The sequence below is a fragment of the Amphiura filiformis genome, chromosome 12 (genome assembly GCF_039555335.1).
Source record: "Amphiura filiformis chromosome 12, Afil_fr2py, whole genome shotgun sequence".
NCBI classification, from domain to species: domain Eukaryota; kingdom Metazoa; phylum Echinodermata; class Ophiuroidea; order Amphilepidida; family Amphiuridae; genus Amphiura; species Amphiura filiformis.
The window spans coordinates 36,143,950-36,156,317 of NC_092639.1; the positions used below are offsets into that span (position 1 = coordinate 36,143,950).

At 37.0% G+C, this 12,368-nt stretch overlaps 1 protein-coding gene across 1 annotated transcript in view; it reads left to right on the plus strand.

Moving 5' to 3' along the window:
• The first annotated feature begins 161 nt into the window (after positions 1–161).
• Positions 162–12,368, plus strand: part of LOC140166785 (uncharacterized) — a 28,696-nt gene continuing 16,489 nt past the window's right edge. The window contains exons 1-5 of the mRNA XM_072190276.1: positions 162–408; positions 9,339–9,586; positions 10,149–10,314; positions 11,064–11,164; positions 12,026–12,132. Of these exons, the coding sequence (XP_072046377.1) occupies positions 330–408; positions 9,339–9,586; positions 10,149–10,314; positions 11,064–11,164; positions 12,026–12,132 (701 nt within the window). The 5' untranslated portion in view covers positions 162–329. The remainder of the gene's footprint in view (positions 409–9,338; positions 9,587–10,148; positions 10,315–11,063; positions 11,165–12,025; positions 12,133–12,368) is intronic.

Here is a 12,368-nt window from a genome sequence, read left to right on the forward strand (position 1 = left end):
GTTTAAAATGACAATAATGTTACTGCAGTGGTTTGAATATTGATTTGATGAAGAATTTTTTGCTCCAAAATGAAGATTTTACCTAAAATGCTTATTGGAAAAGTCTAATTTCCGACCTTTAAATTTGACACATGTTGTTTTTCCGCGGATAAAAGAGGTCATCGATTTCATGAGTGACGGAAGGGGAATTCCCACAGATATTTTTCTTTTGCAAACAAATATGAACCAGAAGCTACCAGACATTTCATGCAATATGTGACGCAAATACACTATTGCAGTTAAACGTAGAGATTACTGCAGTATAGTGTGGTGTCAAGCGAACTGCAACGATGGCAGGTCTTCCACCAAACTTTGCCGGTGGATTTGGCTTCCCGCCACCACCAGGATTGCTGCAACAGCCTCCACCAGGTAAGACTATATTTTTTGAGCTTGCAATATTTTATTGATTTGAAAGATTCACCCTAATTTGCAAATTCTTACACCCCGAACATCAGAGGTGTATACACTGTCACAGCTTTTTGTCAGCTGTGAGAGTGAAATGTGTTCTCCAATCATTACCAATCCCAATTTATATTTCATATTTGATTTTTGACTTCATAAAAAAGATTAAGAATTTTAATTCTTTTTGGAATTTAAAGGTATTTTTTAAAAAGGGTCATTTCTCCAAAAACGCCATTCAAAAGGGTTCTACATAAATTGTACCATAGGCCCTATTATAAGAAAAGTAGGCCTACCGGTATTTTACATTTTCGGATTAACGCCTCTTCAGAATAAAAACCGCCGGAGTAACAATTAAACTTTCAGAGAAGCAATCTTTTACCATTCTGAGTATAACTAAATTAATGGCAAACATTTTCGGACAAGGAACCCTTCACAGTTCACGCTAATAAAACCTTTCAGACAAAATGACTTTTGAATTAGACAATAATAACTGTGCACCATCTATTTTGAGGTCATTGTGTGAAATCGGAGGGTTTTGTTTTGGGCTGAGGCCCAAAACAAAACCATGAAATCGGAGGGGTTTGTTTTGGGCTGAGGTATTTTTCCGAGGGCGCGGTAGCGCCCGAGGAAAAATACTGAGGCCCAAAACAAAACCCACAATTTCACACAATGACCTCAAAATAGATGGTGCAAAGTTATTATTGTCATTCATTACCGTCGTATCTAATATTTTGAACAAATCAAAATGGCATTTTATGTTATTTTATGCCATATAAAACGCTGTTAAATATAACCAGTTTTAATCATTTTGTAACCTATCCTACAAAAAAATCAACCAGGCGAATATAACATTCGCGCCGACAACAAGAGCTACCAATCACAGAAGCGAGACGGCATCGCGTAGGCGTGTGCGTTGCCATAACGCGTAGCTTATACACGCACGTGAGCGCAGAAGTCATTGTTGAGCGTCCGGAGTCATTGTGAGTTATTAATGACCTCGCAATTAGTGCGCGGTCAGGCAATCAATTTCTTTTGATTGGATTACAGGCTTCGCGTATATTAATGAGGTTATGAATGGATGACAATCTCAATCTGTGCACATTTTCAAACGCGCATATAAATTTGTAATTGTATTAATCTGCTGGTGTTTTTTGGGGGGGAGGGGAGGTTGTCCATTGTTGTTGTGTTTCCTGTAGTGTAAATCCATGTACGGTATAGTGTTACAAGTTCTTATTTTGTACATGTTTGGTACTGCGCAACAGCAAGCGCTGTGTATTATTATTATGTTTATTATGTCATTTATTTTATTAGTACTAACATATATAGATACATCCACAGCCCGATCCACAGCCACTAACCCACTACCCAATCCACAAGCATTCTGAGGCACCAGTTGACTCTAGTCTTGCCAGAAAGACTTCAGTCTTTATCATAAACATGACATCTACGGACCTAATGATAAATGAAGATACTGAGTTACAATTACTGGAACTACAGACTCACTCACTGTTTGGGTATACAGCAATCATATATCAGACAGAGAGAATTGAGCAAGTTCTAATGAATATATTTAGTAAAACATGAGAACTGTGTTCTAAACATAGATAGGTTAAATTATAGCAGTTCCAGGCTAAAGAGGGAATTACCAGGCAGCGTCATAGCAAGGATTTGACATGTGTCCATCATTTTCACAAAAACTGCCTAGATCAAAAAAAGTTGACCCTGGGGGTTCAGTCAGAACTTTCTAATAGCTATAGCTATATAACCTAAATTTATTAGTCTGTTCTCGTTTTCAGTTCACAGAACTTGAACAAGCATTATTTTTAGAATTCAGCATCTGTGAAAGGCATTAGTCTTGCTCGCAGAAAAGCACTGTACATGTACATGGGAATGAAGATCGTCTAGGGCTCACACTAAAAACAAGGAAAAGTCAGAGGATAGGCCCGCAAACAATTATAGATCTCGATTTCGCTGACAACATAGCACTATTGGCCGACAGTCTCAGTGGTGCCGAAGAGCTACTCCATCTTGTTGAGACTGCAGCACTAACAGTCGGTCTGAGCATGAACGCCAAGAAAACCAAGGCAATGGTTTGCAATATGGCTGCATCCCCAATCCGACCACTTGATAGAAGTGAGCTTGAAGTAGTTGATGATTTCAAATACCTTGGGGCTTGGATTGGCAGCAGTGAAAAGGATTTTAACATCAAAGTAGGTAATGGTGCCTCCAACGGACGAGGTACAAAACACACCAAGGATCAAAAGATGATACAAGAGGATACCTAGAATATATAAAAACAGAAAGATTCGAGCCAGGTATACCAACTTGGTGTGGGGAACAAAGACAAGATAAAAACTAATGCAGTATGTAAACCAGAATGGTGTACACGGTTACTGCACTAGAAAAAATCCAAAACCACAGGGATAAAGCCCAGGTATGGAGGGCCTGCAACAGCATGAACAAGATATGGAAGAGCAGCCTGCCTAGAAATCTTAAAACCAAGCTTTCACCACCACAGTCGAATCAGTTCTGATGTACAATGTATGGTGCAGAAACCTGGACAATTACATCAAAGTTTAGGAAGGCCCTTGATGGTTGTTACACAAGCTTGAAGTAGTTGATGATTTCAAATACCTTGGGGCTTGGATTGGCAGCAGTGAAAAGGATTTTAACATCAGGAAAGCCCAGGCATGGAGGGCCTGCAACAGCATGAACAAGATATGGAAGAGCAGCCTGCCTAGAAATCTTAAAACCAAGCTTTCACCACCACAGTCGAATCAGTTCTGATGTAGGCTTACAATGTATGGTGCAGAAACCTGGACAATTACATCGAAGTTTAGGAAGGCGCTTGATGGTTGTTACACAAGACTACTGAGAAAAGCACTTAATGTCACCTGCTGCTGCTGGCAGTCGCACACCACCAATAAGGAGCTGTACAGCAATCTCTCCCCAATCTCCGAAAGGCTAAAAACAAAAAGGCTGAGATTTGCTAGACACTGTGCCAGAAGTGAAACAGAGGCAGCTTCCAGAGTTTTGCTGTGGCAGCCTACGCATGATAAAAGATCAAGAGGACAACCACGGAAGGACTACATGTACATTAGCAACTACATGTAATAGAGGATACTGGACTAGAGAGACAAGACATTAGGAATTGCTTGCAGAACAGAGTTGTGTGGAGGGCCATAAGCGGAGTCAAACTAGGCAAGTCGACATAAGCAAACAAATAAGCAAGTCTTGTCCATTCTAGGAGCAAACTGCCTGTCCAAAATGATGATGTAGCTAAGACATTGTTTCCGTTTGAATCTTTCCATGACCACTTTAGCAGGTCAAGGCCACGAAACATTCTTTTGTTTTTGACTTGCATTGAGAGCTTCAGACTAGTGGACTAGGACTATAGTGGGAAGTCTATGTCACAGGACACCTGAATATACTACCCAAATGGCATGTGAGAATAGTGAAACAGCAAAGTACTATGCACACAGCAAGAAAACGGACACAAGACACAAACTATTATTTAATCACAACATTTAAATTATTATTTCAGTCTGTAATCTTCTCTCTTCTTTTACAAAGACATTAATATTTTACTCCTTACAATACAAAATTCTATCCATCATTTATTTAGATCAAGTCATTTTATGACTATATTATATTTCCAAAGTTCAATTCCAATTGATCTGAAAAATTATGGTTGCTGCTCAAAGTATGACTCAAATATTATTAAATGATTATACCTTCAAATATCCATACAATAAATAATATTGCAATTTTGTGAATATAAAATGTATGAGCATTAAGTGTACATATCCAACTACACGTTTCGTAATTACACATGAATGTTTGCAAATAATTACAAATGCAATAATATGTAATTTCTTATCCAAGTACAATTAGATCAATAGGATCAAATTCCAAATAGTTATATTTCTACCATTTAGCTATATGTCAAGCACAAGCAATGATCAATCATCTAACAGAGTTCCAGAAGGCATATGCCATCAATAATTGGTTTCAACAACTATATGACTATCGAAAATAATCAATAATCAATGATCTTGAGAAAGATTTAACTCATGATGATCTTTCCATAAAGAAGTCCTTTTCAGAAGGCTATCAGTGATCATCAAACAAAACTGTGAATTACCAATCAAAAACTTTACTCAAAACAAAAAATCACAACCTCTGCTGTGTCTTAGTTCTCACAAGAATTTATGTCAGAATGTGTATCACAATGCTTGGCACAATTTACTTTTTCCAAAAGCTACACTAATTTGAATCTTATTTAATAAAGTTAATGTTCACATTAGATGACAAACATAATACATTCCTATCACATCATCAACAATATTTTCAAGTGTTTCAATTAATTCATGAAACAGTTTAATAAGTTAATATCAAATATTTTGAAATTGCCTATCAACAAATCATCAAATGTAGCATATCAACTTGTGTTCATCCAAATATACAAGTTGCGTCTTTCATGTATCTTTCATCAATAATTATAAAGTCACATGAAAATTCTGTTTAATAATCTAAACTTCCAAATTATATTAGATTATTACAATTAAATTTGTTGATATAAAAAAAATATACAAATTCACATAATTTACAAATACTTTGCAATCCAGTTCAATACTGACAATTTTCATTCTTCTTAAAGTGGCAGAGCTGGCCAAGTACCCTGGAGTTTCTGATGTTACAAATGCGGTCACTTCACCAACATTACAGCTGTAAGCAAATCATCAACCTCACACAGATTGGTATTCATAATGAAGCGGCTAGCACACATCATAATGGTACAGCTTGAATACTCATGGTTACGTTAAAACTCAGACCAGTTCTGATGACACTTAAGTTTGCATGGTCAGGTCGGTCGAAAACTGGAAAATGATTTAAGATAAAAACCCAAACAAAAAATAACATGCTGGAAAATTATGAACAAAAACAAGCTATTCCCCTTTAATTTGGTTTAACTTCTTTTGAACACTCATCACATAAAATAATCCAGTTTCTCAAAACATTTCATATAAACACATTTTAACTCATTGCCATTATTGCCATTAATACAATCTTTAAATATTGCACATCAAATTCAATAAATGAAAAACATCCAAAATATGAAGTTAATCCATGCAAGATTTCATCAGTTTCTAAAAATGCATCACATTTCTATTTCCCAAATTTCATTATCTTCTTGCAATGACAGAGACAACTAGTGGCAAATGGTGGTCATAGACCACAAACCTAGCTGGGGCATGTTGGTGTTGTGGAGGTATCTGACCCCTACAAAATGTTCCAAAAATGCTCCCCTGGTCATGGGGTTTGTTTTCACAGAGTTTGAGTCCCGTACTCCTAACAGATGTCCAACAAATTCAATTCTAAGATTTGACCCCAGATGACCTTTGACCTGACCTATGCATGATGTTCCATGTTCCCCTGGTCTTGAGGTTTGTTGTCACCATGTTTGAGCCCTGTACCTCTTACAGATATCCAGAACATGCAATTCTAAGGTTTGTCCCCAGATGACCTTTGACATGACCCTTGCAAAGTGTTCCAAAATGTTCCCCAGGTCAGTAAGTTTGTTGTTGTGGAGTTTGAGCCCCGTACCCCTAACAGATGTCCAGAAAATGCATTTAGAAAATTTGACCTCTACATGACCTTTGACCTGACCCCTGCAAAATGTTCCCCTGGTCATGAGATTTGTTGTCACTGAGTTTGAGCCCCATACCCCTTGCAGATATCCAGAAAATGAAGTTATAAAGATTTGACCCCAGATAACCTTTGACCTGACCCCTGCAAAGTGTTCCAACATGTTCCCCTGATCATTAAGTTTGTTGTCACCAAGTTTGAGCCCGTACCCCTTACAGATGTCCAGGAAATGCGTTTCTAAAATTTGACCTCTGCATGACCTTTGACCTGACCCCATAAAATGTTCCCTGGTCATGAGATTTATTGTATCGAGTTTGAGCCCCATACTCCTTACAGATGTCCAGATAATGCAATTGTAAGATTTTACCCCATTAATGACCTTTGACCCCAATTCTGTGTGCAAGGTATGGGCACTGGGTAAAGCCGATGCACATGTGTAAGTGACGTCATTGTGCTATGTAATATGTGGCAGAAGAAGCATTTTGAAGATATTTGGTTATATACCGAAAATGCCCCTTTAATGACCTTTGATCCCAATTCTGTTTGCACCATATGGGCACTGGATATAGGCAGTACATATGTGCAAGTTACGTAATTGTAGGGTGTAACATGTAGGAGGAGAAGCATTTCGAAGTTTGTTGCCAGAAGAAGAAGAAAGAAGAATCGGAGAGCATTACAGTACCTAGCTGGGGGTGTAAACCCCCCAGCTAGGTAACAATAAGCAATACTAAACATACATTATTTTACCAATGTCCATAACATAACAGAGAATGGTATACTCACTTCATTCCTTCAAAGAGTTGACTTCCAACTGATACATGATCGCATCACATCATACCACACCACAACCAATGGACTGCAATTGATGTCCAACACAAGTGGAAGGTGCGACGACTGAAATACATCTATTATTTCAGCTCCCATTTTAAAACAAACTCTTTTGGTTATCACTACTGTCCTCCGCAGTGTAGATATTTCATTCTACAATGCCTCTAAAATTTCAGGTCTTACACCAGAACTAAACCAGTATCAAAAAGTTATTTTGATGATGCGATCATCTTTGCTAACAACTACAGACCCATGTCTGCTCTCAAACCATAGCTATGTGGAAGTGCCTTGATTTAAAAACAATTCCACTGAAGAGATGTTGTACTTGAATCTCTTTGCTGAACTCACGAATATATAATAGCGTTCTATTGTTATCCTCCCAAAACACAATACACACACAAAACAATCAATATAGGTAGGGATAACCATCAAAATTTCATGTTGACCCTATTGCTACAAAAGATTGTTTTCTGAGTAGAACTAATCAACAGAAGTATTTTGGTGGTTAAATGGTCAAAATCGGTCAAAAACTTTTGAATTATGAATTATCAAAGTTTCCCATTCTGACCGGTCATTGGAGCGAAATAAAATGACAAGGTCCAAAAATAGCAGTTGGGAGCAAAATTGGCATAAGCATATATTTACCTTTATATATTTCTTTATTTTAACATATTTGCAAACATGAAACAAGCATATTGTGAAAGTATCAAAGGGTTTCATATGAAATGGCACTTAACTAGTCACTGGCATAACTTACTTTTTCAAACCAAGGCATTGAAATCATGCATTTAGAGGTCATTTGCCAAAAATCATCCAAGATAGCCGATATGGCACAAAATCAAAATTGCACTAAGTAGGTGAACTTTTTTTTCACAACCAAGAATTTCAATGTTATTGGGTTTAATATGACCAATTAGTAGGTGTATGTAAACAAAATCTTAAGTTTTGAAGGTCATTGACTCATTCACAACAATAGAGATTATCCTCATCATGCTCATGTGTATTCCTGTAGTATTCCTCATTCAAACCAAAGTAGCACTCAATACATTATGAGTATCTTTGTTCAAACCAATTCAATGCTTGACCTCGGAGTTACCTGCATGACTATCGCGGGCTATTTTGAAACAGTTATGGTTGCACATTCAGGTACTTCTTTTGAAAGTCCTAAACAAGGTATAGCCAGCAGCAAGTTGTAGATGTTATGGGCCTAAATATAAGAAAACGTTTAGGGTTAAGATCAGGTGAACAATACATCGAATGAGCACGAAACTTCACATTTATGTTCAGAAAGGTGTCTTCTTAACATGATTTGAAAGGAATATAAAAATTCCAAAGGGAAGCTGGTGATTTAATTTGTAACTCGAGATCTACTTGTTCAATTTTTTAACCTTTTTACAGAGGGTATGATAGAGGTATTACTGGCAACTCTGCCAAATTACAGCTCAGTAGGCCACGTTTTTCACCTGATCTTACTGATTTGAATATTTTGTGCCATTCTTGAGCAGTGCTAAACTCAGCCACTGGCAATTAAGCGCACTGTGGCGATGGACCAATTTTGACTCGCACTTACAGAAAAACAAAATAAGTTATGTTGCTGTAATTTGCAAGATAGTTACAAAATATAATTGGCAGTAACTTCCCCAAATTTTACAGAAAAATATTGAAAAATAAAAGAATGAGATCAATTTAGAAATGTATGTGCAAGCAGTGCACAGTTGAGCTCCCTGCATGTCTATGGGAGTGTTCTAATCAAGTTGATGGTTCATTGGTCATCCCTAATATAGGCCTTCCCTGCTAAAAACTGCAAGTGTTGCCAGTTGGCAAAATTACAATTCCCAAGAATGAACTTCATAAAATCCAGGATGAAAATTTAATTTTCACTATCTGTCCTGACAGTCTAGGCCTGGAAAAATGGGGAATTCAGAAATCTCTTTGAAATGTGGTAATCTGGAGGGAAATTATGCTCTTTTTGGACAAAGAAATGCATAAGAAATAGTGGGAAATCCTTATGTAGAGGGAAATTTGTCTACGTTCATGGGAAATAAACATTTTTTCCAGACCTGGTGAAGTCTTGTCTGTTTTCAATGTGGACATGTTTGTAAGAAAAGTTATCAACATTTGCAAAATCACAGTGAACATTTCAATGCACCCAGTCCAAAAGAGAAGACAGTATCCGGGTCAGTACTGATATATCTCTTGTTTGGACGGACATATCACACAAAAGAGGTAATTACTATGCTATGCTGCTTGCACATGAAATTTTATGCAAAAGGCCGAAAATGCAACACCCCGGGGGCGACTATTTGAGGAAATAAGGTAAACAATTTCAACACTGTTCTCAAATGTCAAATTATCAATCAATACCAATTTTGTTGGTTAGTCACCATATGACACAGTTGTTTTTCTTTGTCATCTTGTAGAAAACCCCATGGAATTCATTGCAATCCTCAAAAGAGAAGGCAACAATGTGATTGACAGTGATCCTGGTACAGCCCTTGAGCTATACAGTAAATGTATAGAGGTAGATGAGCTCTTCCGTGTGTTAGCAGATAGAGAACGTGCCATTATCCATAGCAACAGGTCTCAGGCATTTATGAAGTTGGGAGACTTAGGGGCTGCTTTCCATGATGCAATTGATTGTGTCAAGATAGACCCATCATATGTCAAGGTGAGTTGGCCATTATACTGTTTGTTGTTGGCTTTTGATGTTTTTGTGTTGTTTTTTTGTGTTTTTTTTACAAAATGTGCAAATGCAATATGATTAATATTGAAAAACTGTAGAGGCCCTGCATGATTTTATTAATTGACTTCAAAGGATATGAACATGATTAAATTGTTTAGCCAGGGGCATAACAATTATGCCTGCAATTCTATTAATGAAACCTGTTCATACATTCCCCAACATTTGGCAATTGTGTTGCATCAACACTATCAGAAAGTTCTATTTTGGGTTTTGAAGCTAGAGAAAGTTTATAAATGGTTCATATTATAGTTTCATCACAGGGCATAAGTGCCAATATAGCTTGAAATGTCACAGTGTTGACAAAATTGTCAAAAAGTGGCTGAAAAGAACAAAAAATGGGTAATTTTGCCAAAAGGTATCCTTGCCCCCCCCTCCCCCGGATTGACGCCCATGTCACAGGGTTATGATCATATAGCTGTAAGTGTAATTAGAATGTACAAATAGGGCTTATATTATGAGCAGCAATGTTTTTTGATGTTGTCTTTAGGGTTACTGGAGAGCAGCTATGGTGATGAAACGTATGAATCGAAATGAAGAAGCCTTAGAAGCCTTGATTGATGGGTTAGACCATGTGAGAGGTAGTGGCCCACAGCAACATATTACACGAGTTGACTTTGTGTATGAGATCACTGCATTGTCTAGTATATTAGATGGTAAGAAAATCAACATCATTTAAGAATCCTCATCATGTGATGGAAGAAAGATTGGGTGTTAATGTTGGACTCATTGGGGTTCAACAACATTTGTAAATCATGATATATGATGGCAGCTTAACCCCATGAGAACTACCTGCCGATTGGCCAAAAAGAAGTTTCATTATCAATTTGCCCAGAGAAGATCATCTTCTCTGATTGGCCTAATCAGCAACATTGTTAGAATAATTTCACCACACAAAAAAATTGGGGTGAATTATAGTAAAGTGAAGATATCATGTAATTGACCAATCAGAGGCAATGTTAGATCGGCAGGTAGTGCTCAGGGGGTTAAAATGTGCAGGGAATCTTCGAAAAGTCCTTATCAGAAAATGTTGACAATAAAGAAATAAAGAAATACTTTGAGAAAATGGTGCTATCTTTGTGGGGAATTTGGTATATCTTCTGTGAAGTTGAAATTTCTTGGAGGGGTGCTTATTAGGTTGAATAGGTTTAAGGGTATCTTTTTGCCACCAGGGAAAGATGAGAAATTCACCTATTTGTACTACCAAAGATTGTTCTTTTGACTCTGTTTAGCATCTATTGATCAAACCTGGACCTGGATCATTGGCTGTCGGTAGTCCTTGTTTGACCTTGGTTATTCAGATGTATTCATATGGACTTTGTTTTCCCATAAGATCCCATATGGAAGGCTATTATAATCAAAGCAAATCATGGCTCATCCCTACTTATTTCTTTTTATCCACCAGGCAAGTGGAAGAAAGCTGAATTTCTTTTCCGTAGTATCAATGCGGACACCAGAGTGTGGACTGAAGTTGTGAAAAAGCTGGCACTAAGGAAAGAATACAAAGTAAGATATTGTGATATAGGCCTACATTATAGGCATAACATACATGTAGTGAAAATTTACCAATTGGGTTAATAGGTGTACTGTTTTGCACAATGTTATCCAATTGCTTTTAATTTAACTTTTTGTATCATCATGTGCAATTTTGTGCATAATCATTTGGTTTTTAAATCTATTAGTTTTCCAATAAACCAAGCAAATTTGATGATAAAATTACAACATGCAAACACAGAGATAGACAGACAGGCCATAAGACAAGCAGACATACAGAGGATGACAATTAACATCAATTTTTATTTAGCTTAATCATTTTCCCTTGGTACATTCTCAAGCCTTGAAATAAGCAGGCGCGGGGAGCAAATTTGCTCTCGTAAGGCCACCAATTGCTCCTGGTCCTTGTAAAATTCACATGAACCAGGAGCAATTTTCTAAAATAAATTGCTCCTGGTTACAGTTTTGAACTTGATGCAGTCGTGCTGGTATGCTGTATTGTATATGCAGAAAAAAATTTATATTTGAAAATTGCTCCTGTTTCTTCAGAAATTGCTCCTGGTTCTTGTAAAATCCCAGTGAACCAGGAGCAATGTTCGAAACAAATTGCTCCTGGTTCCAGTCTGCTTATTTCAAGGCTTGTACATTCTCTGTGATTGTTCACCAGATGGGAATGGATATATTTTCTTTTTTAAAAGACTGCCAGTACCACATTCTTTCTTTCCAGCTTAAAGAAGAGTGTAGGTGAGATATTTGTTACAGTATGTCTCTTTGGTTTATTTCTTTTTCAATTGCTCAGTCAACTTGCCCCCAAGTACTTTGTTAAATAAGAATAACTTTTCTTTTTGTTTGTTTGTTTGCTTTGTTTATTAGGGCATGCACCTTACATTGTTAGGAGGAGGTGGACGCTTTGAAAAAGGCAAAGGAGGCATGGCAACGGGATGCTCTACAAAGGGAATAGATATCCAAACCATGCTCAGGTAAGTAGTTGATCACATTATGTGGTTTGAGCAAGCAATTATTGAATAACAAAGTCAGCATTTGTGACACAATCTGGTTAATGGAAGCCAAAGGAGGCATTTTTGAAAATTTAATTATTTAATCACTATAATTATTACCTTGTACAAACATCAAGCTATTTTAATAGCTTTAAGCTATTTTAACAACTTCATGTTTTTAAAAATACTGAAAACACCAAAGGTCTAGCATACTTGGT